The sequence below is a fragment of the Cryptotermes secundus genome, unplaced genomic scaffold (genome assembly GCF_002891405.2).
Source record: "Cryptotermes secundus unplaced genomic scaffold, Csec_1.0 scaffold480, whole genome shotgun sequence".
NCBI classification, from domain to species: domain Eukaryota; kingdom Metazoa; phylum Arthropoda; class Insecta; order Blattodea; family Kalotermitidae; genus Cryptotermes; species Cryptotermes secundus.
The window spans coordinates 356275-383531 of NW_019732379.1; the positions used below are offsets into that span (position 1 = coordinate 356275).

At 41.1% G+C, this 27257-nt stretch overlaps 1 protein-coding gene and 1 non-coding gene across 3 annotated transcripts in view; one reads left to right on the forward strand and one right to left on the reverse strand.

Annotated features, from left to right (window-relative positions):
- LOC111867584 (rap guanine nucleotide exchange factor 4) overlaps positions 1-27257 on the forward strand; it is a 221947-nt gene that overhangs the window by 89336 nt on the left and 105354 nt on the right. The window contains exons 1-2 of one of the 2 annotated variants that reach the window (XM_033752723.1): positions 18877-19295; positions 24636-24826. In XM_033752723.1, the coding sequence (XP_033608614.1) occupies positions 24779-24826 (48 nt within the window). In that variant the 5' untranslated portion in view covers positions 18877-19295; positions 24636-24778. Of the gene's footprint in view, positions 1-6912; positions 7011-18876; positions 19296-24635; positions 24827-27257 lie in introns of those variants that run through there. The other variant, XM_023857571.2, reaches the window with a different exon arrangement.
- On the reverse strand, positions 16773-16845 carry Trnar-ccu. Its single transcript has one exon. It is a non-coding gene; the product is annotated as a tRNA-Arg (tRNA).

The window sequence follows — 27257 nt, forward strand, 5'->3', positions numbered from 1 at the left end:
CGTTTGGCCTCCTCAATTGCTGCGCAAGTTTCATTGTAGTTCTTCGTTAGGTCTTCCTGTAGTTTTGTTGTTCGCGCGCAGAGGGACACTTCAATCTTCTCAGTTAGCTCCGACAGCAGAATCCGTTTGCCGTGTTCAAAGATCGCAAAACTGTTTTCAATTCTATGTTGGATTAACTCTTCCAACTCCGACCGCATAGATTGCATTTCGGCCTTCATCTCTTCCTTGTCGGCCTTCTTATCGGCCAACGCCTTTTTTTGGTAGGCGTCTAATTTCGCCATTAAATCTTCTTTGTCTCTCTTCCTATCGGCCTCCAACTTTTCCATGTCGGCTTTTCTATTGGCTTCTGCCTCTTTCAGCATCATATTTGTTTTTCCTTGGCCAGCTCTCATCTCTTCTTGGTGGGTTTTCATGCTGGCGTCCATCCTTGCCAGCATTTCCATCATCTGCTGCATCTCCATTTTGTAGCAGTAAAATACTCGATGCACAATAATTCAGTTATTACTCACGGTCACGTGTGTAAGTCCAAATCCCGTCGGTCACGTGTGTAAGTGTACCTTCACTTCCGGATACACCTTATCTCTACCTCACCACTCCCTCCCTTGCATTGACTTTAATCTTACATGACCAAATCAGTCGCTGTTTACATTCCCTACAGAACGGACAATACTTTATAAGATGAGGCACCGACTAAACGGTTAGTAATATACACTATATCTTAATACCAAAATCAATTGTTTATTATAACAAAATGTAATACCATTACTTTCATATTATTTTCAGGTTAACATTAATTTACTACATCTACATCACCAGCCTCCTATACAATTTTATATATACAAAATATAGAATATTCCAATTTGTCCGTGGGAACGCAACGAAATTACAAAACCAACGACGGATTCGATGATATAAAACATCAATCTAAGAATTTTATTCTTGTTTTCTACTATATACTACATCTACATCACGAGCCTCCTATACAATTTTATATACAAAAAATATAGAATATTCCAATTTGTTCGTGGGAACGCAGCGAAATTACAAAACCAACCACTGATTCGATGATATAAAACATCAATCTAAGCATTTTATTCTTGTTTTATGCTATAACTTCTGTTTTATATAATCTGATTTATTGTATTTTTGCGTCAAGTGTTTTATATAATTAATAGTATTATATCCAATTTTACTAGTACTCCAGTTCAGTGGTGTATATATGTTAACGTGTATTTGCCTGATGATGGCTATTAATAGCCGAAACATGTAGCAGAGCCGAAGATAGGCACTGATCTTGATGTATGTTGTGTTGTGACGGTTGTGATAAAGATCTTAAAAATACAAGATAACTGATTAATTCAATGTAGCAGAATATTTCTCGAGAAGCCAATAGTTGCTTAGCTAGTCAAGAAATCTCCTATCTCACAAGTACCGTGTCTTAAGCGAAGGAAGATTCTTGACCCATTAACTTACAATTTTTAGTTTCTTTTCTAGAATAAATATCCCCTCTAATCAATCTAATCTTACTGCCATCTTTGGGCAGATTGTCTAGATAATGCGGGACCCTCAACGTCTCACAACCTTATGGGCCTTCACGGCCTGTTACTGGGATAGCTTTACTTTTTTTTTTTTTTACTTTTTAATCAGTACTACTGCAGTGCAGTAATGGAACACACTGTATACGAAACATGTGTACTGCACTGGTGGAAACGATGCCTGGTGCTTCAAGATAGCGCCTGTAATTTGTACCAGTGTTTCTGAAATATGGGACCTCTCTGTCCCGCCACTGAAAATATCTGCATCAGAAGCCAGGCAAAAAAACAAAAACAAACAAATCCAATGAAAATTCTGTATCAAATTGTCATCCAGGACAGAGGTGGGAGGGATCATTATTTCATGAGTTCAGCGCAGAATCCTGAAACAAAAACTGCTCCTGAAACCAAATTGAAATCGCATTCTACGCTGTGGTCCACGACTTCAATGAAGTTAGAATTTCAAACGAAGTATCAGTCACGTAGTTCGTAGAGGTGTACCTCGATTTACGCGGTAGCCGCCTAAAGCAAAAATACTTGCATCATGGATGCAATGTTAGAAACTTGATACTTCCCTGAGCAGACTTTCTTAATAAATTCATTGTGATCGATTAGACTTTTTATTCAAAATAAGTGCAATAGTTTAGAAAATACATTTTTCTGTATTAATATGACACTGAGTGATAGGTTTATATTTAAACAGAATTTGTTTCATGTAAGAATAACGTTGATACTTAAAGCCCCATGAATACAGAGCAGCCTTGAGTTGTAGAGAATGAAAACTTGTGAAGTTGATTTGAGATTGACTGAACGTGCGTTTCCGTGGACTTCTCTCTGATTGAAGAAAGCAGTCTTCTGGGATTTGGCACCGTGTATATGTGGTGTTAACCGACGTTTCGGAGGAACGTATCGCCTCCATCTTCATGGTAGAAGAAAAAATTAAGAAATCTGCTGACACCGTCTGCTTTTACCGGTTCTCACGGTCTCTTCGCTTGCAGATTTCTTATATTTTTTCTTCTACCCTGAAGATGGAGGCGATACGTTCCTCCGAAACGTCGGTTAACACCACATATACACGGTGCCAAATCCCAGAAGACTGCTTTCTTCATAGTCACCGCCGTGAAAGCCTCAAATCTTACATTCTCTCTGATTCTTGTTCAACTGAGCTTCAGAGGCTCGACTTTCTTCTTACAATTTATCAACTTCTTTATTTTTTGAGCCGTTTTAAGGAGGTGGATTATTCGTGTATTTAGGTGATGTTTCTGGAAATGAAAACCACAAGAAAACATTCAGGGGAGAGACAAGTAAATCTCATTACCAATATTCTCGTATATACAAATATGGACAGTGTGATACTGCTGCCCAGTAGCATTTTACTGAGTAAAACTGAGTGTGTCTGAACCAACGCTCGGTAACTCGGCATGCTTGTCGTACAGTTCTGCTTCTTTGGGCCCAGCGTTCAGATAATACTCAATACGGATGTTGTTTGTTCCGCGATTGCAGGGAAATGCAAGTGAGACAAAGGCGCACTGTTTATTTTAACAATGTTTAAGTAAGGGGAACATTTAAATGGCATTTTCTTTAAATCAAGCGTGCTTTCAAATACAGGGGCAATCATAAATGGTTAAGTGGATCCAAATTTTATTTAAATTTTCCCTGGAAACAATGTTTACAGCTTCGCAAGCATAATCATATGGTAAATATCCAGGCTCACAAACAAACCTGGTTTCCATATAATGTATAGTCTGTAGCCTAAACCTACGCCATTTCATGGTAGGAAGCCCTAAATTCTCCCCGAAATTACGTATCTTCCATTATTACGTAGTTTCAACATTTCTCAATAGATGGCTCCATACTGAAGCCGTCTAAATTAATTAATTGTTTGGCAGTTGGACTGATGATGGATTGAAATCCAAAACGATGAGGCCTGAAACTAATAAACCACAAATATAATAGTGATAGAATGCTCAAAATGACGTTCTGTACTGGTTCAAACCCTAGCCAGATGCCTCCACCACTTGCCAGGAGCGCCTCGTAACAGCCTCAGCCGCCAGAGGGCCGGATGGGCATTGCCTAGGTCATTTTTGTATATGTATATTTTTCAAACTAAAACTAATTAATTAATTGTGAAACATAAATATTTTCATGCTAAATTTGTAATGTAACACGTAAATGAGCTATGTTACCAAAATTGCATAGGTACATGTGAAAACGTAAGAAGATATTTATCCTAAGGTAACGCCACAAATCGAAGTAAATTAGAGCCAGTACTCCATACAGTGATGCACATTTGAAAGACAGGTTGTGAATATGTAAGATTTGAGGCTTTCACGGCGGTGACTATGAAGAAAGCAGTCTTCTGGATATGCACGGTGCCAAATCCCAGAAGACTGCTTTCTTCAGGTTGTGAATACTTCTTACATTTACTCACTGACAGTGGAAAATGTTCAAAACATTATGAATTACTTCGATTAGAATTAAGAGAAATTGCTTAGAGAAATATACCTTATATACACTGATAAGGAAGCTACGCATCATAACAAGCAAGTAATGCGATTACAACTTATTTTCGAGTTTTCATACCAAATTATGCCATAAATGCTTGATCGCGTCTCGTATCTTGTTTACTTGATAAAGATAAAGGCACAGCTGTCCCATGTGCTTAACCACCGAGCCACAAGGTCGTGTAAGGGGAGTGGCAGTAAAATTTCACACTGTCACATCTTGCACGCTAGATGCGCTGGGGCAGGTTTTCTCCGAGTACTTCGGTTTCCCGTGCCAGTCTTCATTCCACCAATTGCTCCACAATCACCCTCACCTATCAGCTGGGGCAGGTACAATAGTCCAGTAATGGCCGCGGTACCAAGTGGACTCAGTCTCACCCCATTACGAATAATAAAGGAATGTCCCGCTAAGAACCAAATGTGTGTCCTACAGCCTTTCTGGACAGTGTAGTTTCTTAAATTTATGTTTCACTTAGCGAAGTATCTCAGGCCGTATGACCCCAAATGGCAGGTTGACAGGTGAACAATGAATAGGAAAGGGTAGCGCTATTGAGCTCTAAGAAGATCTTCTTAGGTTTCTTGCAAGAATTGAACCCATTCTTCTGTCCCTCAGCCACTTAAATTATTGGTTTTCACAGTGTGCGTCCTGTTACGTGTCCCAAACGGATATACCATATTTACGCATGTATAGGCCGCACATTTTTTGCCAAAAATTCAAGAGGAAAACTGGGGTGCGACTTATATTCGAAATATTCGAAATCACACTTCATTTAAAAAAAATTAACATTGCCAAATTTCGGAATAATTTCTACTCCTGAAATAATATTCCAAGAAAATTATTTTTTCTATAGTTTCTGTCTGAAAATTGTGCTGCGGCCTATACATGCGTATATACAGTAGTTAGGTTAGCCGTCGTCACAACAAAGTGATTTATAATCGATCAGTATTTTACAATTGGATATTTGTTTCCTGCTACATGTTTCGTTCTCACAGGACAATCATCAGACAGTGATGTCAGAATACGTCCAGAGTCATTCTATCCGATTAACTCGAGGCACAATTCTGTATCATAGAGTATGACACGTTGAACCAAATATTGATCCATATTAGCAATTCAATGACCCTAGACGTGTTCTTATATCACTGCCTGATGTGGGTCCTATGAGACCGAAACATGTAGCGGGAAACAAATATTCAATTGTAAAATACTGATCGATTTTAAATCACTTTGTTGTGACGACGGCTAACCTAACTCTATACGATTGGTTAAGTTGTTACAACTGTTCTCATCTTTATATATCTTGTTGTAAGAGAAATTCTGAAGTTTTCAATTTATCCCAAACTACTTTATGTCCTCTTTCTGATTAATTTTTTTTTTCCTTGGCACTACAGCCCCAGCGGGCCTAGGCCTACCTCCATGAACTCTGTTCACTTCGGTTTTTCTAGATCTTACACATACGGTAGGACTCCTTGGGCGGGTGATCAGCTCGTCGCAAGGCCTCTACCTGTAGAGAAACACAGAAAAACGCACACAAACATCCATGCCCTGAGTGGGATTCGAACCCACGATCCCGGCTTCCGAGCGAGCGAAGACAGTGCATGCCTTAGACCGCTCGGCTACCGTGACCGGCCTTTCTGATTAATACGACTTTTTTTTTGTGTGTGTATTTCAGTTCTTACAGTCATTCACTCGAACTAACGGAATTTCATTCACGACATCAAACCAATTGCAATGTTTAGAATGATAACTCGTGTTTGTTTAGCGATCCGACGGATGCTCGATAAGATAAACATAATTTGATTCAGTTTCGTAAGCTCGATATGAACACCGTGCCGTTTGATTTGTTCCCATCTCATATCTCTTTAATTCCTCCGACCAATGAAGTCGTTATAACCGTTGTTCGAACTTGTGCAAAGTGGGAATTTTGTGTGGGGATAGATCATTAAACTCGTGCAAGTTTTATAGAGTGATTTTCTACGGGGAACTGGGAAATACCGCGGGGGGCTTCACGAACTCTTCAGTGTGAAGACAGTTACTGACGAACCATTTTAACTTAATCTCCAGAATCTGTACATTGCCATGTTACAAAGATGATTGCTGACAGTATGAGAAGCCTAAATGTCTGCATTGTAACCATTTGTTATAGTGGCGTATTTACTATATCGTGCCTTCGACAGTAGCCACGTGGTCCAAGGCATAAACTGTCTTCGGTCGCTCGGACGTTGGTATCTTGGGGTCGAATCCCACTCAAGGCATCGATGTTTGGTGTGTGTATTGTCCTGCATGTAGGTAACGGTCTTGCGACGGGCTGATCACTCGTCCAAGGAGTCCTGCCGTCTGTGAAAAATGATTACGGAACTGAATTAGAGGCCTGGCCCCTGAATGGGCTGGAAGAGCTACCGAAAAAAAAAATATATATATATATCGTACGAATATGATATAGTTCGTAATCTAATACAGGCCTATCCTATGCCGAGAGGAACTAAATTTTAATAGGCTCGCCTTTTTCATATGCACAAAGTGACATTTGCAACATATATTTGTGCTCCACAAAATAAAATAAATATTCCCTTAGAAGAAAATCTCTGCTAAGTGACCGAAGGCCACAGACGACTGGGTGGGTATCATCCTTGCTTTATATTCGGGAGATATCGATTTCGGATCTTGGCCTGAAGACTGAACCCTGACAGGTTTTTCATTGTTTTCCTCAGTCCCTTCAGGCTAAATCCGGGATAGTACCTCAAATTAAGCATTGATCAGTCCCTCCACATCCTTTCCATTCTAAGCTATGTAATCCGAGCAGTTGAAAGTCTTGTTAAATAGATCATGATTGAATAAATAAATAACATTTTTGACTAGCTTCCTTTGCTTTCAGTGTTCCGGCAAGGTGACGTGGGTTCGAGTTGGTACGCTGTCTTGGGTGGACAATTGGACGTGCGGTTGGAGCAACCCAGCAAAGATTCAAAGGAGAAGGTAGTCCACATGTAGGGCACCTGCTGATCGCTTTCCGTTCCAGCCATTTTCTGTAGCCTTCTCTTCTGTATATAGACTTTCTCTTCTGTATTTCTCATGTTTACGTAGTGTCCTTCCTAAGCTCTAATTGAGTTCCCGTGCCAAATAAGACTTGTTATTAATAATAGAACACACATGATTAAGGGTTGCCCGTAGAGCAGAAGATGGGAACGAACGCACATGAAGTAAGACAGAGGGGCACTGACAGCGAACAGAGGACTCGATCAACTCTTACCCGACTCTGTCTCATTAATCTGCTCTGACGCCACATCAAGTCTAATGAAAGGACTTGGCTGCCCGTAATGTGCTGACGTTCACAGTTCAGCCCAGTTAATCTAAATGATTCATGCCGCATTCTTCTGTGTGGTGACACTGAGTAATATGGTAGAGCGATACCAACGTCTTGAAGGGGCTACTACGTATAGCGTCAGGGTACCCTGTTACTGCAAGAACGTTGGTAACAATCTCCCAAACTACAGGCACTGAAGACGCATGCTTTATGTTCCTTTGAAACGCCGGGAAGCATGTACCAATCGACACGGTGTCATCATAACCCTGAAGATGATTTCAGTATGTTGTTGTGAAACTTCGGTAACCGCCTACTAGCCTACGCGGTGAAGATAGTATGTTCCTCCGAAACGTTTTGTATCAACATACCAGACTACACGGTGTCATGTCCCAGAATACCACAATTTGAATCTTTACCAGGATTAAATAAATCAGGTTTCATAGGCATGTACGTGTGATCAAGACGATATCTGGTGTCCTGTTTATATCTTTACGAAAACACACTGCGGCCATGGGGCAGGTTTTTCGTATCTAAATTAAGTACCAAAGTAGAAACTTCGGTCTTTTCTGTTACTGACTCGTAACTTCAGCTTCACCTCGCGATTTCGATACTATCATTTCACATCATGTCATTAATGGAATATACAGCTAGACATAAAAGTGTTTCTAAAGCTGATATCACGAAGGCATAAGAGAGTCGTTGAAAACCGAGAGCTCTGGTAATTTTCACAAATCCAGCAGCTCTGAAAACACAAAACCAAGAGCTTTGGTAAATCCTAGAAATCCAACAACTTTTAAAAAACCCACAAATCCAAGATCACTGGAGACACGTAAAAATCCAAGAGGTCTGGAAGCATCTGCAAGACTGACAGTTCTGATAATACGTATAAAAACGATATCTCTGATAACACCCAAAAAACCGAGGGCTCTGAAAACAATATTGTCACTTGTATTAGTGACTATAGACGAGGTTTGGAGTAGTGAATAGATTTATTGACCACTTTCAGGTCATAACTACAAATAACTATAACACTTTTGCTGTTTTCCACACTATAAATCAGTCCACACTAAGTCTTCTCAGTCTGCTTTCTTTAATTCTTACTTGATAACAGCTCTCAACAATGGCTTTTCCTAAGCAGTGTTTTCACTAGAGGTTTCCGGGTAACGAATCTTAGCAGTGGAGATCCTTTACCTTCCGTTACCCGCTGGTTAACACTCCACAGCTGAACCCTCAACAAAGTCAAATTTACTTTACAACTGGCGATTTACCGCCAATCACTTCGTCTTGGTGTGAGGCCTCTTGAGGACCTCGACCAGAGACTTTTTCCAACCGAACTCTTGCGGTAATAGCCCTTATGTAACATCCTTTCTGACGAGAAGATGGGGTTTGCCTCTTATGAATACGCTTGGCCTTTGGTGAAGTGTACATTACGCACATATAACTGAACTGAACTGAACTGAACTGAACTGCAGCGCCAGTTTTCTTCAAGGCAACTCCTCGGCATGGGCCACGCAGAAAACACAGCTTCTCTATCGCTGAGGAGGCGTGTTTACCACGCCGTTTCATAGCAACGGTCACGGCCGCGGACCACATAGTAAACACCCTTCTTCTCTTGTTGTGTATGTTCGTTTACGCGGCAACGTATTTATCGAGCTGATGCTTATACACAGGTTGCATTACTCCGTTGTTCTATTTTTACGTGCGTGTATGTTGCAGGCATTGCATAGGAACGGCCTCTGTTTACGAAGTCTGCGCTTAGCAACGGGTCTGTACGCCATAATATGAAACAGTTAACTCTGAAAACAATGAAAATAAAGACGTCTGAAAACACCTAAAAACAAAGCGCACTGTGAAGACGTACAAAAATAAGAACAGAGCTACACACCCAAAAACTCTAACGAAAGAAACTTTTGACGCCGGCTTAGACACGCAAGCATCTCACAGGGTTTGGTCTGTTTGGGTACATCCTCTTTACAGGGGGAACATGTAGACAGCAGTCGATAAGACCACAACATTATGAATAGTTGAGCATGTATAGGTTTTGTGAAGTATTCCTTAAACCCAGTATACATATTCTAGCAGACGGTACCGCTTGCGCTGTGCTGGGAGTAAGCTAACTAGGAAGGGGCCGCGCCATAGCTCAAGCGGTTAGTCGCTGGCTTCCTACCGGGTCTGGTCAAGTGGGATTTGTGGTGGACAAAGTGGCGCTCGGGCAGGTTTTCTCGGCGTACTTCGGCTTCTCCTGCCAATCTTCATTCCACCAAATTCTCCAACATCATAATCACCCGGGGAAGGCTACAATAGTCCAATCAGTGGCCGCCGTGCCGAGTGGACCCAGTTGGACTCCATCCCCCACTAAGCGAATTAAAAAAAAAGTATTTTGATATCGATAATTGATGAAACATTGGTGTTGGCATGTGAAATTTCGGTGCTGGAGATAGATCGTTAACGTTGTATACGAAGTGCTGTTCATGAGTCAGTAATTGAATATAATATATCGGACAAGTGTAACAGACTGAATCTGTACTAATTATTAAATTCTTCACAAAAGTAAAGTAAAATAATATTAATAGTAATAGAGCTGTAGGACTAGAAATTTATGCAATAGGAAAGCAGTCTTCATGGGTTCTGCTTCAAACTTTGTTTTACGTTATACGTTACAATAATAATTATTTTAATGAGATTATAATAAGTTACATGTTCTGGTGTGTAACATATCGGTACATAGAATTCCTTACCGTGTAAATATTTTTATGCAGATTCGCGAACAAAGTATTTCAACCTAAATCTCGTTCAGTTGTGTGTGCATGTACTGAAATCTCTTAGTGATATCCAGGTTGCAAATTCTCAATGTTACATTGGAAACTCTAGAACAACGTGCACATTAATGAGTGATGCTAGATCGTGTGTTGCAAAACGTTAGAGATCTCGGTCAGAGCAGGTGTTTGACCCCCGCCACTGAGGCGTGAATGAAGTGAAAATAGTTGCACTGAAACTGTGTGGAACTGTGAGGAATATTTTCATTGTTTATGAGAGTACAAAATGTATGCAGTTCGAATACTGACAATGGCTGCAGAAACAAGATGAACCAATCCCGGAAATTCGTCTCTACATATGTTTCGCCGTTATTTATTTTCATTATGCATTCTTTTGCATGTGTTTATGTGTGTTAGAACTTAAAAAAACTTCGGGGCTTTAGTCAGCAAGCGAACTATACCGACCGAACGACCGCTGCTTGTAGGCGAAGTTAGTGCCAACTTTAGCGGATAGAGGTGTCGCGTGATCAGCGCAACGAATCACCACGGCCGTTAATTTCGGTTTTCTATACCGGTGTCAGCACTGAGTGCAGAAAATTAAGCATTGCGACATTGTGGTGACCTCTGGTGACATGACGTCCATGCCAAATTCACACACAGGCAGTGTTGTGATCTCATAAGCCTGCTTTCTCTCTTTGCGGAAGGCAGATATACTAAAAATGTGTTGCCCCTCCAAAGTTTTGTTTAAATTTAATATTATTTTAACGGTGTAAATTAATTTTGTTGCCATACGGAAGGTAAAACATCTCCCAGAAAATCGATTTTAATGCTCTTTTCTATCACTGTGATTTAATAGAAACTACTATACGTATTACTGAGCTTTCTACCTCGCATCCATGTAGACGAGGAGTAAGGAAAGGATAAATGAACACGGGACCAGAGGGATTGTCTGGATGAGAGACATGAGCAGATAAAGTTGGTTACAGGATGAACCACTGCAATGGATCTGTCACTATATTTCTGTTGCTAAATCGGACTTTGTGCAGTATTCCACAGATGTAACGTGTACTCGTACATAGACTGGGTTCATTCTCAGGCTATTTAAAGACGAATTTCTAGCTGCCGGATTTCCTATGACATGCGAAGACAACGAATGGTAAGTTTTTAAAGATTTTGAAGGAGCTTATCCTGATCTCTTTCGAGATATGGGTCCAGAATTTGTCTGGTGAGACTTGAAAAAATAGTGGAAAACTCTAGTCAAGATATTCTGTGGCCCAGTCTGTATTCGAACCGTCCACCAACCGACTACGTACCCAGAGAGATACTACCTTGTTAGGTAATTAGATTGGGTTTAGAGAAATTGAATATTCGGAAGACCAAAACGTAGGTGGAAGAATAATGTTGAAGAAATACGAGAGAAATAGGGTGGGGAGGTATGGACTGGATTGCTCTGGTTGAAGTGGAAGGCTCTTGTGAACACGGTAATGAACCTTCGGTCCCATAACATGTTAGGTAATTGTTGAGTAGTTGAGAAACCTGTGACTTGGCCGCGCCATAGCTCAAGTGCTTAGTCGTTGGCTTCCCATCGCGGCGGCCCCGGTTAGATCCCGGGTCTGGTGAAGTGGGATTTGTGGTGGACAAAGTGGCGTTGGGGCAGGTTTTCTCCGAGTACTTCGGTTTCCCCTGTCAATCTTCATTCCACCAATTGCTCCACAATCAGCCTCGCCTATCATCTGGGGCTGGTACAGTAGGCCAGAAGTCGCCGCAGTACAAGGGACTTAGTCCCACCCCACTAGCAAAAAAAAAATGTTAGACATCATGTGTTGATTATTCTTAGGCTTGCTTTGTTGCCTTTTGTCACTTCTATGCTGTTTACCTTCTCTCGCTACCTTTTCTATTGCACTATAATTCGTTCGTCCATAAATTATGTACTCTACGAGTTGATTCTATTTCTGTGAAGATTTTAGATTTTACTCCAGCCTCTAGCGCTGTACCCCCTTTCATTGTACGTCACGCACATAAATATACAAAATAACATGAAACCTGTGCGAAAATCACCATTAGCATGTGGTATGTCGGCGATAAATAAAGACATGTTGGAGCTAGGCATGTGAAATTTCTTAGAGAGTTAGATAATAAACATACATATATATTATGCACGAAGTATTGTTTGTAAATCAACGATTACAAACATAGCGAACGCACGAACTTTCGAGATTATTTGTAATGTATGTAACAGGCGGAATATATAGTGAAATAATAACTTCATCACAAAAATAAAATAAAATATAAACAGTAATAGATGAGCAGGAATAGGAAGCTATGCAGTAGGAAATGAGGCTTTGTGGCTTGTGCTCAAACTTTTAGTCTGATTTGAATAAAAATGTGGACTTCATGTCAAGTAGTGATTATGATTGACCGCTGCACAGTAAAATTAAGTCGGTCCACAAGTGGAACAGCAATCGATACACTGTTGCGTCACTGCGGTGCACAGTAGTTATGGTGAATCGCATCAAAGCAAATTCGCTCAACCAGGCACGAAATGAAGGGCATGCTTGTACCTGTTATACCGAGGGAGGAAATATGGGAAAGCATGTTGTTCGACGGTGCATCCGTGCATCTCTGCTCCCAGTGTGAATTCCTAATGTTCAGAGTTATTTATTATGAGGGTCTTTTATTTCAGTCTAAGGCCAGAACTAATATGTAATACGTAAAAGATAAAGTTGTCCTGTGCTTAACTAATTCAGCATTTCGCTACGCCATGAAGACGTATGGGGGAGTGGATGTATAGATCCGCATTTTCTTGACCTCGGCACTTGCTGAAGGTGAGTGGTCAGCTTCACGCCTCGGACGCTTTACCCCCCGGGAAAGAGCCCCCGTTACCAACTCGATAGGAGGCTGGGTGGACCCAAGAGAAAATTCTGGACCTTACCGGTACTCGAACTCTGACCCCTCGGTCGCCCAGCTCGTAGCCAGTCACTATACCGACTGCGCTATCCCGGCTCCCAATATGTAATATATTTTACAGGAAAATTCTACGGACAATATTTCGATTTATTGTATTGGGTTGCTGAACAACGCTGATTCATTTTTGGTGCTATTGGTAAGCATATGACCATAAACGTTGTGTCAGTATGGATTCTGCAGAGACGGTCGTTGACATCTTCAGTATGCTACGCACTATCCAAGCGTCTTGTTTGGTCAGACAGAGAAACACTAGAAACATCTAAAAATGCCAGGCCAAGATTCGAGCCGGGTACCTTCCGAATACAAGTATTGCCGCTACAGAACGTTGGGCGTAAGGGAATTGAAGTAACAGGGGAGTGGGTGGAGCTTCACGACTTCTTGTAGTCCTGCTTGTAATTTGCTTTTTGTTGATAAATGTAGTTTTGATGGCCAAACCATGTAGGATAAAACAAGAAACCAGCTTGGAGGACCTAATTTTTATAGAGATGCCTCATCATTGAAGTTCAGGCTTTTCATGATTTTACTCAGTTTCTCCAAGCGAATTTCGGAAGAGTGTCGCAATTATGCCTCGACTGTTTCCTCCCACATAATTTCCATTTCATCATGAAGGTACAGTTGTCCCTGTGGATAATTAATTAAGCATTATGCAATGAAGATATATTGGGGAGTGGAGGTATAGCTCCACCATTCTTGACCTCGACTCTAGATGGAGGTGATTTGTCAGCTTCACGTCTCGCTTTCTTTGTCCAGGGAACGAGCCGCCGATACCCATTGCATAAGAGGCTGGGTGAGCCTCAGAGCCTGTCTGGACTCTGTGGAGAAGAGAAAATCTCTTACCCTTACCGGAGATCGAACCGCGGCCGTCCAGCCAGTAACCCGGCGCTATCCAGGCTCTCTTAGCAGTAACTGTTGTCTCAGTTGCTCGTAACACAGCCACACAGGCGGACTTGGCTTCAATGGAATGATTAATACGGATCGTTAATTGATGTGCTGTAGATTAATTGTACATGGTTACGTTGATAGGTTAGCTTAGGTGTTCGGCAGAATCGATCGTCTGACCCAGGTGAACATCGGGCTAAGTCGTCAGCGAGCACCAGTATTAATGACGATAATTATACAACATGTATTGACTCAGGTACGCGACTTAGAGGAAATATATAACACCACACTTGAAATAGATACGTGTTCAATTAGTATTTGTATGGTTGAATGACACAGTTACTTTGCCCACACACAATTATATCTCTCGTTGAGTCGGAATAGCTCAGTCAGTATAGCGATGGGCTAAAGGCTGGACGGCACAGAAATCGCGGTTCCAACACCAGTAAGAGTAAGAAATGTGTATCTACTTCACAGCGTCCAGACTGGCTCTGGGGCCCACACAGCCCCCCATCTAAAGGGTACAGGGTGATTTTCCCAGGGGTAAAGCTGTCCACCTATCTTCATGAAGTACCGGGATCAAGAATGCTGGAGCTAAACCCCCACTTCCCCATACGGCTTAACTTACATCACTGGTTACCCAGTTCATATTAGCTTCAGATGAATGTCACATTTCCTTTTGGGATATACTCAATTAAGGCTGAGGTTTATAGCCTGTCGTGTTGTGAATATGTTTGCTTGCAATGTATTTTAATCCTGAAGTCACACTTACACAGTTTGATGCATAATTTGGAATAACAAACGAACAAAAAACTCCGTGGCCTTTAGTCCGCCGCTTTTCGGCGGAGTTAGTGCCAACTTTAGCCAATAGAGAGTGTCACGTGGTCAGCGCAACGGATTTCCACAGCCTTTAATCTTGGTTTTCTAGGCCGGAGCCGCTACTTCCTTGAAATAGCTCCTCCATTATCCACACGAGGCTGAGTGGACCCCGTTCTAGACCCGGACCTCAGGATCTGTAGCCAGGAACTCTGATACTAGACGGCAGAGGTGGTCAATTTGGAATAACACTATCTGCATTAGAAACCAAAGTTCGAATTTAAATGTATGAATTGCATGCCGATGTTACATGTGAGATTACCAATCATCAAACGAAATCTATTTTTACATATAGCTGAGCGACTCGCCATAGTTTGAATTTGATTCAGACTCTCTGGTTGGCTAATCGGATTGTCAAATGACATGAGTAGTCGCTCAGGTAGAAGGAATAATTTGAATGTCATTGGCCGGTCGAAAAAGAATTTTGATTCTGACGCTAAAATGGTCTCCGGTATGTGTAAACACTAAAAGTGAGCGATGTGTAAATTTAATACACCAATCCGGGAATTTACGACCCATTAGAGCCTTCAGAAGCGCGAACTTATGCGCCCTCACACCGGAAGTCAGAATAACTTCTCGGGACCGTGACCACGTTGCCAGCAAACACATAAAATTGATGTTACAAGACGCTTCGAACTCACTGGAACGATAGTCACATGCTCTCGCCCTGAAACCTCTATCCAGGATGTAACCGAAAGGTACTGACAAATTTTGTTCATGAGTTGCACATACAAAAGTAAGAACAAATGTCCATATCAGCAGTTAGCTATATCCCTCTAACAGGCTGTGGAGGTCAATAGGGTTGTGAGACGTCGAGGCCTCCACATTTTCTAGACAATCGGCTCACAGAGGGCGGTGAGGTTGTCAGATTTACGCGCTGGACGTCCTTTATCCCCCAGGAAGATTCCTGGTTCTCATTTCTGTTAGAGGCCGAGGCGACTCCAGGGCCATAATGCGGCTGGAAGGATTAGGTAAATTTAAAAAAATCCACCTATCGGGACTCGAACCCGCGACTTTCCAACTTGTAACATAATGCCTCGACCAACTTCACTACCACTTTGACCAAAACATGTCTGGAAATAATTAATTTGTAAGTTATAGCAGAAAGAGTACATTTATAATAATTGCTTAAAATGTTCCCCATGAGATTCAGTGCTCGCTTCAACACGTCATATCCGTTCAGAGGTGCCGGGGGAGTTGCGAATACCACCCACAGTGCCATGAAATGCCCTTCGTTATCAACAGGAGCTGCATACAGGTGCCCCACAGCTAAAAATCCAGAGGAGTCGAATCTCGCCATGCAGTAGGTCCTCCTCTACCTGTCCATCGGCCATGAGAGGTGTTAGAGAGAGTATCTTGCACAGCACTGCTAAAATGTGGCGGACCACCATTATGCATGCACAGTATTCTTTCAACTAGAGCAGTTAATTTGCTTAGTGGGGTGTGGATTCCAACTGGGTCCACTCGGCACGGCGGCCACTGATTGGCCTATTGTAACCTGCCACGAGTGATTATGATGTTTGAGAATTTGGTGGAATGAAGATTGGCAGGGGAAACCGAAGTACTCGGAGAAAACCTGCCCCAGCGCCACTTTGTCCACCACAAATCCCACTTGACCAGACCCCCCGAAGCCAGCAACTAACCGCTTGAGCTATGACGCGGCTTACTAGCTCAAGCGGTTAGTCGCTGGCTTCCCACCGCGGCGGCCCGGGTTCGATCCCGGGTCTGGTCAAGTGGGATTTGTGGTGGACAAAGTGGCGCTGGGGCAGGTTTTCTCCGAGTACTTCGGTTTCCCCTGCCAATCTTCATTCCACCAATTGCTCCACAATCACACTCACCTATCATCTGGGGCTGGTACAATAGGCCAGAAGTGGCCGCAGTACAAGGGACTTAGTTCTACCTCACTAGCATTAAAAAAATCCGTCTGAGCTATGGCGCGGCCCAAAAATTGTCTCGTACCCCCGGCGGGACTCGAACCCGCAATCCCCGGTTTAGGAGACCGATGCCTTATCCATTAGGCCACGGGGGTTCAACTACAACAAACAGATTACACGTTTTCGGACACATGTTATGGATTTTGTTTTGTTTTTGGTTTGGTATATTGAACTCGTGTCCAAAGTTTGTCCGCACACTTCCGTTACACTGTGTATTTATGTAGCGCCCCGAGTTTAGAATATGATATGAAAGTAACTAACAAACTACTATTTTAGGACGTGGAACAGTATACCCAAGAAGACTGCAGAGAGAAGGAACCCGGTTCCATACCTCTCTTGTCCGCAAATAAAAACGATACGTTCTCACAAATTTCTCAACTTCAAAATACTGTTAGACTTGAAAGGATTCTGACGATGGTGTATACTGTACTTCTTTCGGCTTATTTTGGACTTCACCCAACGTCCGGTATATAAAAAAGACAAAAAACCACAACGTTTCGGAGACTGGATCTGTCTCCGTCTTCAGGTGTATAGGGAAGGTTTAACCTACTCAGTTGGGCCCCTTAGAAAGAGCTAGTCTCAATCACTGGACCTAGTGGTTTTTTGTCTTTTTTATATACCGGACGATGGGTGAAGTCCAAAATAAGCCAAAAGAAGTTCAAAATACTGTGTTCTTTTTTGTATGAAATGTGGCTTCATTTTTTATTTAGCGACCTCGTAATATCCGAATAAGTTTCGTGACACGCACTGTTTCGTGATAGGAGACTCTGATTTTGCCACGAAATTAATGAACGCAATGCACATTTCCTTTCATTATTTCTCTGTAGTCTCATTATGTGGACCATTAATAATAATAGTAGAGCAGGTGCTTATTTTCGTGGCGAATTTAGAATCTAACCGTGAAATACGGCTTTATGAAAATGGGGAGGTGTACCCTAGTAATATCCTTTCTCAGATTTTCTGTAAGCGGTTTTGNAAGTTCCCGCTGAAGAAAAAAGAACCAAACGGAAATCATGTCTTTTATCATAAAAAGTAGTAAAGGTGCAGACACTGAACTTACGTGTATTAACTTTGCCAGTGTTTACTGAGATGTCCTGAAAGTTTACACGTTTATTACGAAAGTTACTCTAAAAATAAATGTCACATTATATTCTAAAACTTTTAGGAAGGGAATCGTCCTTAATCACAGGTCTGTAAGCTTGGTTTAAGGAAACATTCAGCACAAAGCAGATAACCGAAACGTACGTAGACCCTGGATAGAACAGCCAGGATTGTATTCGGAAAGGATGCGGTCGCAGTTTCGGCCCGTATTTGGCTTAGCCTGTTTCTGTGCCAATTCCTCGGTCACTGTTTGGAACTTGCGTGTTTTTTTTTACTGTACGCGTCTACGAGTTACTGTTCGTGTGCTTGTAGCATGCTACTATTTGAGACTCTGCTAATGATTGCATCTTCTATGCTAATACTTCGCTACTATTTGAGACCCGGTCAGTATTTACAGTTTCTGTGCTAGTACTCGACTACTATTTGAGACCCAGTCAGTATTTACAGTTTGTATGCTAGTACTTGACTACTATTTGAGACCCAGTCAGTATTTACAGTTTTTATGCTAGTACTTGATTACTATTTGAGACCCAGTCAGTATTTACAGTTTCTGTGCTAGTACTTGACTACTATTTGAGACCCAGTCAGTATTTACAGTTTCTGTGCTAGTACTTGACTACCATTTGAGACTCAGTCAGTATTTACAGTTTCTGTGCTAGTACCTGACTACTACGAGTATTTGAGACTCAGTCAGTATTTACAGTTTCTGTGCTAATATTTCCCTATTATTTGAGACCCAATAAGTATTTACAGTTTCTGTGTTAGTTCCTGGCTACACCTCAAGCCTAGACCGCCATTACTATAGCTTCGGTGTTTAGTGGAAAGTAACAGTAAAATGGCTTTACGTAATGGTGCCGTGTAGGTACACTTTGCTTCTACGTACGCTCTCTACGTGAGGGCGTATTACGTATTAACCGCTAGACAGTGCAGCCACGCTGCGTGGGCCGAACATAGTTATACTTATTGTCCGCGATCGAAGCTATCAGCGGCTTTTGCGAGTGATACACAGTATATAGCAGATAAGCCGTTCGAACTTGGAAGTTGATGTCATTATCGCGTTACATGGCTGGTTGTGAGGGACGGAAAGTACGTCGGCAAGTGGTAGTCAGACGTGACGGGAATGTGAAACAGGTGTTACCGGCAGTGGCTGCTTAGAAGTATATTCTGCTCGATTTATGTTAAGTAAATGTTTGATGGCATGATGCCTGTTACACGGAATATGCAATTAATGGCATATCATAATCGTATCGGTGTTCTTCGCAGTAATATCGCGGGGAAACTCTGTGAACGGTGTGAAATATTAACAAACAAAACAGATGCGTGTTCATAAAGTGCGTGAAAAGTGATGCTGAAGGAACTGTGTGTTTTTGTAAGAGGTGTTTCAGACATAAGCTGTGTGCTTGTTATTCCAATGAGGAGGTAAATTTATCGGTGTTCTCTGCAGGTATCTTGATTGCGTTTGTACTTAGGATGACGTTCTTTTTCCGCGCTGTATTTAGTTGAGTGAAACAATACTATACATTCCAACAGTTTCTACTTTGCCTCTGTAGTTCTTAAATTAGATCTGTTATTTAATGACAGTTATCGTTCAGTTCAGTAATGACTGAGAATATGAATAAAAATTATATAATTTTTTGTATGTCACAGCTTTGTATTTTGGGAGTCACAATTTGGTTCTTAACTGTGTGATGCTGAAGAGCATAAAGTTTGTTTTTGTTCTATTTCCTGCCCTCCAGTGCCATTTAGAATTAATAATACAAATTCCACCGTCAACGAAACTATAATTTATTGACTTACGTTCCAAAACATGTTTCGATCCTTACAGGGTCATCCTCAGGTGTTTTTTGATTTAGAAATTTTCATTATTGAATTGTAAAGCTTGTATTTAAATTTTACATACAAAGACTACCTTCTATGTACATTTATATTCTGGCATCTAGATGTTGATTTACGTACAAGATATATATGGAACTGAATTTTAAGATTAAAAGTTGATTTCAAATTAATTTGAAAGTGTCGAATGATGTATTCGGCTCCGTGTCTGTTGCTGTAGTAGGCCATGCATCATTTCATCTGATTCTTCTATTATTGGTTAGATTCGTTTGTGTTAACCGTTTCTTGAGCACGAATTTATCTTGTTTCTTATTACCAGAATGTCGAGTGCTGTTTTTTTGTCTAATATATGTGGTATGCTCTGCTGCGTGGTCAATACACATAGGAGATGCCTTCCGTCGAAACGTATTTTCTGTTTCCTAGAATACCGGATGATGGAAAAAGTCCAAAAACCCAGTAATCCTGTGTATTGTACATAGTGTTCAATTGTCGTGACCTATTTGAAGGCACTATTATGGTATTCTGCTGGAGAAACTGGGGAAGGCACAGAAACCTGAGGTTTGCTCTATAGGTGTGTGGCCTTGTACATAATATCTCCCAACCATTTCACATGTATACCGCTAAAATTAGTCTCAGTGACAGGTTGTTGTGAAGCTTCCAAATTCCGTGGCATGCCCTTCTTTGTGGCACCATAAGGGAGCCATCTTTGGAGAACTCTTAAAACTAAATATTTGTGAATTTATAGACGCGAATTTGAAATTTTTCGTAGCGGAGCCATCTGTGGAAACTATCAGAATTGACTGTGGAATCTACTATTTTTAAGGTTTGCATCCTGTTGCGTGTATACATTCAACATATACAAATTCTACTGTCAATGCAACAATTGTTTATTAACATATATAGCACTACATATTTCGACCATAACGGGCCATCCTCAGGTGTTGCAAGTAGTATAAACCAGACATGTGCAGGGGTAGAGCCTTAAATTAGGGCACAACCGTTTTCTTTCACACCATTTCCAACTCAGTATTCATTAATACAGCCACAAAGCCTTCGCCGAATGATCCGAGGTATTGATAACGTCGCAAAATAAATGATAAATAGATAAATAAACGCGTTAAATTCGACTGCTGCTCATTGTTTCCTTGTTATTATACTCGTATGCGTTTTCCTTATAGGAAGCAAAATTGTAAAAGTTTGTGTATGGTGAAAGGGGGGGGGGAGGGCGCGCACGCGCATGCACAAGAAAAATGTGCATGTGAGAACGACATAAGTCAGATCAAGTAGATGAGTTTTAAATTTAATTCTGCAGCGAAATGCACGCCAGGTCGATCAAAGATGAAAACTATGCTCTGTGCTGTAGAAACACTACAAGGCATAATACGATTTTCTGGTTTGGGTGATGGCACGATAAACAGGTTTCCTACATGAACAATGTAGCTCCATTTGTAGCGTACTTTCGTTAACTTTACAAGTGACTCGCACACGTGTGCCTCTGTCTCTTAATAACTACATTTATAATTTGACGGATTTTCATAAAACTTGGTATGAATATCATTCCACTAGAAGCCATACCAACCTATACTATACGTTTACCATTCTTTCCTTAAGGAGAGAAAGCAAGTCCTTGAGACCGCCATGCTGTCTGCCTGTATCTACACCCCCCTCATTCAAGGTACGAGTATGAACAAGCTGATCACATTTTACGACATTTAGTGTGGACCTTATGCCATCACAGGTCGCCACAACCTCCTTTACCCTGAGACTAAGATTACAGTCTTAAGCGGCCTCCGTAGTCTAGGGGTAACGTTCCCACCTCATGACTCAAGGTACGCGGGTGCAAACCCGGCGGGAACAAGTCCTCCGGGAGGGACTTTAAGCCGTGGGTCCCGTGTCGTAGATTTACGGCACATAAAAGATCCTCATGTCTCTAGGAGACCTCTGAGCAAAATTAGGCAAAAAGTTTCCCGCCCAAGTAGTTTCCAATGCCTCTGGTAGACGGGGGAAATATCAGGTACCGAGGGCTGACCTCGTTGGCTGAACGGGGCTGATAGCACGCACCAGTACCGGTAGGGTATGGCGACTGGTAGAATATCAAAGGGGGACGTACAATAGACTATTGGTCGCGGTGCATGGGGAAACCCACCCCCTCCAATAATAATAATAATAATAATAATAATAATAATAATACAGTTTTCTGACAAATGACGCCGTGTAGTCTGATAGGTACGACCTTTCGAGAAGAATCTGGTGCCTCCATCCTCAGAATTCCAGAAATGGGCAATAAGAAAGTAGCAGACGCTCGTACTTGTAAGGTGGGGGGGGGGTGTTGGGGTTGTTGGTTCTGAAATGATATGTGGTAACTGAACTTTAGCAAACGCAGCGTTTGTTAAGGCATCCATTTTTTGTAAAATATAAAACAGCAAGATGACGCTAGCATTAAATTAATCTGAAGCGTTCGGTTAGGTAGCGATAACTAATGACTGTGAAATCTGATAGAGAATTGTCATAAATACACCTTAAAATTCAGTATGAAATTTGTCAGTCAACAATTACATGCTTGACGACCTCGACAAATTTCGAAATTATGCCCAACGTCTGAACTTAAATTAAAAGTTTTTTATTTAACGCACATCAACTTTTATTTGAGTGATTGTCAACAGAAAAAACTGTAACAAGCGAACACCGAATGTACTGTGAAAACCAAAAAGTAAACTAGATGAAAAGCTAAGACGAATCAATTATCACGCGCTAATATTAATAAACTAAAGAGGATCAAAAAAGGAAAATGAGGGCCGACAGCAATAACGTTTCTACTAAGAATTTCAGAAATTGGCGGCTGTGAAATACTTAGCTGAAGGACTAAGCCTGAAGCATTGCTTACATTAAGATGGGAAGGTTCCCTGTTTGCTTAGTGAGTACATGGAGACCTACAGTAGGCCTGCCCTTAATAGAACACAGTTATTATTGCTGCTGATGATAATTCGGTTCAGTACCTTCGAAATTTACGTGCTTACTCCACAGCCTACAGGTGAAAAAAAGGTAAAACTACCCTTGTAACAGGCCGCGAAAGCCCATAGGGTTGTGAGACTTTGAGGCTCCCACTTTCTTTCGTACAATCGGCTCGCAGATGGCGGTAAGGTTGTGAGCCTTACGCGTCGACCATCCTTTACTCCTCAGGAAAATTCCTTGTTCTCATTTCTGTTAAGAGTCTGAGTCGACCCCAGGGCCATAGTGCAGCTGGAAGGATTAGGTCAATTGAAAAGTCCAGTGACCTCATCGGGACTGGAACCCGCGAGCTTCCGGCTTGTAGCAAAGTGCCTCAACCAACTACGCAATGCTGCTGCTGTTGAGTTAATTTGGTGGTTGGATTATAATTTGCTTTACCTAAGTAAAACATTAACAGCAATATATTTGCGGGTCTTGAAGCCTGCAGCAGGAAAGTACGCAACTCACCTCCAGGCATGGAGACCACGCGAACTTTCTGCGATGTTATGATCACGGAATGCAGGGTCTTCGGTAATTTTATAGCGTAATGCATTAATAGGTTTGTAGCAGCGACACGAAATTATATTTAGCTTTCGGCTTGACGGCGGTGTACACATATGCACGAGCTACCATATATTTACACATTTTTGTCTACATTATAGCAAATTAAATGTTCTAGCCATACAAATATCAAGCACTGTAGTAAAAGTAAGTTGTTAAAATTAAATATCTTTGTATTTAAAAGTTACGCACATGACCAGAATTTATTACTTCAAATTCAAAATTCTTATGTCTTATATTCTCTTTTTAATTTGTAATTTTATCAGAGGTATGTAAGTCGGAAATTCTTCCGATCTGTAGAATATCTAAGTTCTTGGGAAACAATGTGGCAACTGTCCTTAACGTTGACTTGCATTCAGATGTTTCCATTTGATTTTATATTAAGAATAAATTTTTTCTGATGTAATCTGATACTATCGAATAAGTGTAGACTTTTTAGCGACCATTTTGTGCTCCCGAAAATACTGTTATGCTCAAGACCCTCGTACACGCAGAAGCATACGTAGATTTGGGTCATCCTTTTAAAGTTTCCGTTATTGTCGTTCCGCGTTAACAAAAATTGAAGCAGGAAGAATGCCGTATTCTAGGATGTGGCGCCGTGTAGACATTGTGTATACCGACGTTTCGGAGAAACATCTCATTCTTGAGGGTATAAAAAATACGCGAGCGATGAACCAGCGTGAGTAGATACCTTCCTCCGAAACGTCGGTTTACACTCTCTACACGGTGCCACATTCCCGAAGACGGCATTCTTCATAGTCACCCCCGTGAAAACCCCACGTCATACAAAAATTGAAACATGTTCACCAATTTGAATGAAATTGTCTGATACCAAATTTAATTAAAATCCTTCTGTCGGTTCCTGGATAGCTACATGCGTACAAACGGTCATGTAGATATGACGAATCTAGTATTCGCATTTTTGCAACTTTCTGTTTAGAACTCACCGAGAATTCCGAAATTATGAGGATGACGGTCACTCACATTAGGACGGAAATGAAGCTAAGCACGGAAACATGGTGTAAGTTATTACAAGATATATGTCTCAAGCCGTAGACAATGTCCGACGTAATAAACCAGCAACCGTTGTCATTCATCAGAGAACCGGTTTTGCGCAAGTAGTGTTTGAAGGTGAAAGAAAGAAAAAAAAAAAAGGAATGGAAAAGAACAGGCCTACATTCGCTTCGGTCACGTGTCAACCATTTAGGTTAATCATTGGAGATTATAGGCTGAATGCATGCATTTTGAAGGCACGTTATTCATTAGGTGTTGCTACTGTAAAGGTTAGATTGTAGGCTGTAGAAATTGTTGGAGATAATTGTGTGGTTACGTCATAGTTCACTAACTACGTCATAAGCCGGCCTGGAATTGTGGCATCAATGTGAAACATGAAATATTACAGGCCGACATGTGTTGTAATCTGCCTGTGAGTGTTTCTGATTCTAAGAGGATTCGGCTTGCGGAGTTATCTCCAACTGGAAGATAGACAGGCAGACCAGTGCTACAACAGTCCACATGGAATAAATCCAGGCGCTTCGCCTTATTATGTGGAAACAGAATAAGGTTTACCGTGTAACCCCAAGCAGAAAAAAGGTAATTATTGTCCACAGTAAAAAATAGGTGTATATTTTAGCTAAGACTTCCCAGTAGCCATCACAAATCCTGAAGAATACTTTCTTCTGGGATATAAGGCCGTATGCTCCGTTGAATGTCAACCGACCTCTCTCTTCATAACTACTGCTATAAGAACCTTAAATCCTACAGCATTAATCCTATTTTACTATTACACATGTCTATAGCCTCACATATCTAGTGTTGTTATTATAATTGCTATCTTGTTCTATTTTATTTTTCTGAAAAATTGCTGCTAGAAAGCGTCGGCGAAAATTTCGACAAAATTTCGTGAGGAAAGAGTTCCAAACAGACAATGAAATTCGCGATTCGGTAAATGAACTTAGATCAACTTGTCTTAACAGACAAGAAACAAAACATAAGAGCCAAGTGCATACTAAGGAAAAGTTAGATGACATAGGAGCCAGGTTTGGACATAAACCTAGAAAATCACTGAAACGTCTAGCAAAACACTGAAGTGTCAAAATTTAGTGCAGGAATGGGAACACAGTTGCTGAAGCTTAGACCCTATAAAACAACAGCAATCCATGTACGCCTTGCAGCCGAGCGATCCAGCTGGCAGGGTTCGTTTTTGCAGTTGGTTTCTACAGTCTGTCGTCGAAGGTGAGATCGATCCGCAATTGACATTCTTTTCTAATTAAGCGTGGTTTCACTAGCAGGGATGCATAAATACGCAAAATAATCGCCATTGGAATTTACAGAATCCACAACTAACCCACGAAGTTCCGCTCCATTCAGTGAAGGTTGGTGTTTAGTGTGCTGAAAGTGTAAGAAGGGATGTTGTACCTGTGTTCTTTTAATGAAACAATTAATTGCGTGTAGAGGGACAGCATTTTCAACACTTCCTATGATCTGTGAGTGGTAACTTCTTCATTTCGAGCGTTATCTGCCAACAGGCATATTGATTCATCAATAAAATTCGTATGCCCCCCACAGCTTCACTCTTTCACCACACACGAACGCTGCACACCGCTCCCATGCTCACTATCAGACTGAACTCAAATTCACAACTCACGGAGTCCAGGAAAATTTTATAAAAGCCTAGTCATTCTGGTTGCTCCTGGCCGGCAGCATGGGATGCGCTGTTCAAGAACCGTCTTGAAGCCGACGGAAGGGGGTTAAGTCGAGAAGTATTCCTCTCTAATCTCGGGTCACGCGGCAATACAATCACCACATTTTTATACAAGACACTGAGGAAAGGTTACAGCGCTCAGTTCGTAGTCTAGACAATGTGGATGACCGGTGAAATGTGACAATTTCAGCACGACAAAAGGAGTTATGCTTTTAAAGATAAGTGTCAATTTAGAACTAAAGTAGCTATTGATAGAATTTTAGAACAAATATCTCATTTCATTTTTTAGCAAGTGACAGCACGTTGGACAAATATTTATGTAACAAAGTCAATAAGTATGACAACAGTAGAACGATAAGAAGAATCCTGAAGACCTACACAAGAAGAGAAACGCAATTTAAATTTTATGACATTGGGGAACACTGCATGCTTTGCTATATGGAATTGAATTTTGGACAGTTAAAACAAGACACATGAATAGGATACACTCAATACGGATAAGCTACTTAAGATAATTTTCGTTTCATGCATCCTATTGTGTTACAGTATACAACTTTTTTATTAACCGTCACAACACAACTAATATCAAGATCAGTGCCTAGCTACGGCTTTGCTACATGTTTCGGCTATCAATAGCCATCATCAGGCAAATACACGTTAACATATATACACCCCTGGATTGCAGTACTATTAAACTGGATACAATACTATTAATCATATAAAACACTTGACGTAAAAAATACAATAAATCAGATTATATAAAACAGAAGTTATAGTATAAAACAAGAATAAAATTTTAAATTGATCTTTTTTATATCATCGAATCAGTCATTGGTTTTGTAATTTCGTTGCGTTCCCACGGACAAATTGGAATATTCTATATTTTTTCTTTTTGTATATAAGATTGTATAGGAGGCTCGTGATGTAGATGTAGTAAATTAATGTTAACTGTTTAGTCAGTGCCTCATCTTGCAAAGTATTGTCCGTTCTGTAGGGAATGTAAACAACGACTCTAGCTAAGCACTGGTCTTGATATTTGTTGTGTTGTGATGGTTAATAAAGAAGTTGTATGCTTAAGGTAAATTAGAGGTTATAGTAGAGTAGACTTTATTAAGAGGGAAGATGTTAGGGTAAAGATAAGGTAAAGTTGTCCCTGTGCTCAACGAATTAAGCACTACAACATGAAGGCATATGGGGGAGTGGATGTATGGATCCACATTTTCTTGACTTCGGCAGTAGCTGGAGGTGAGTGGTCAGCTTTACGCCCCTGCCGCTTTACCCCCGGAGAAAGAGCCCCCGGTACCCATTGGATAGGACGTT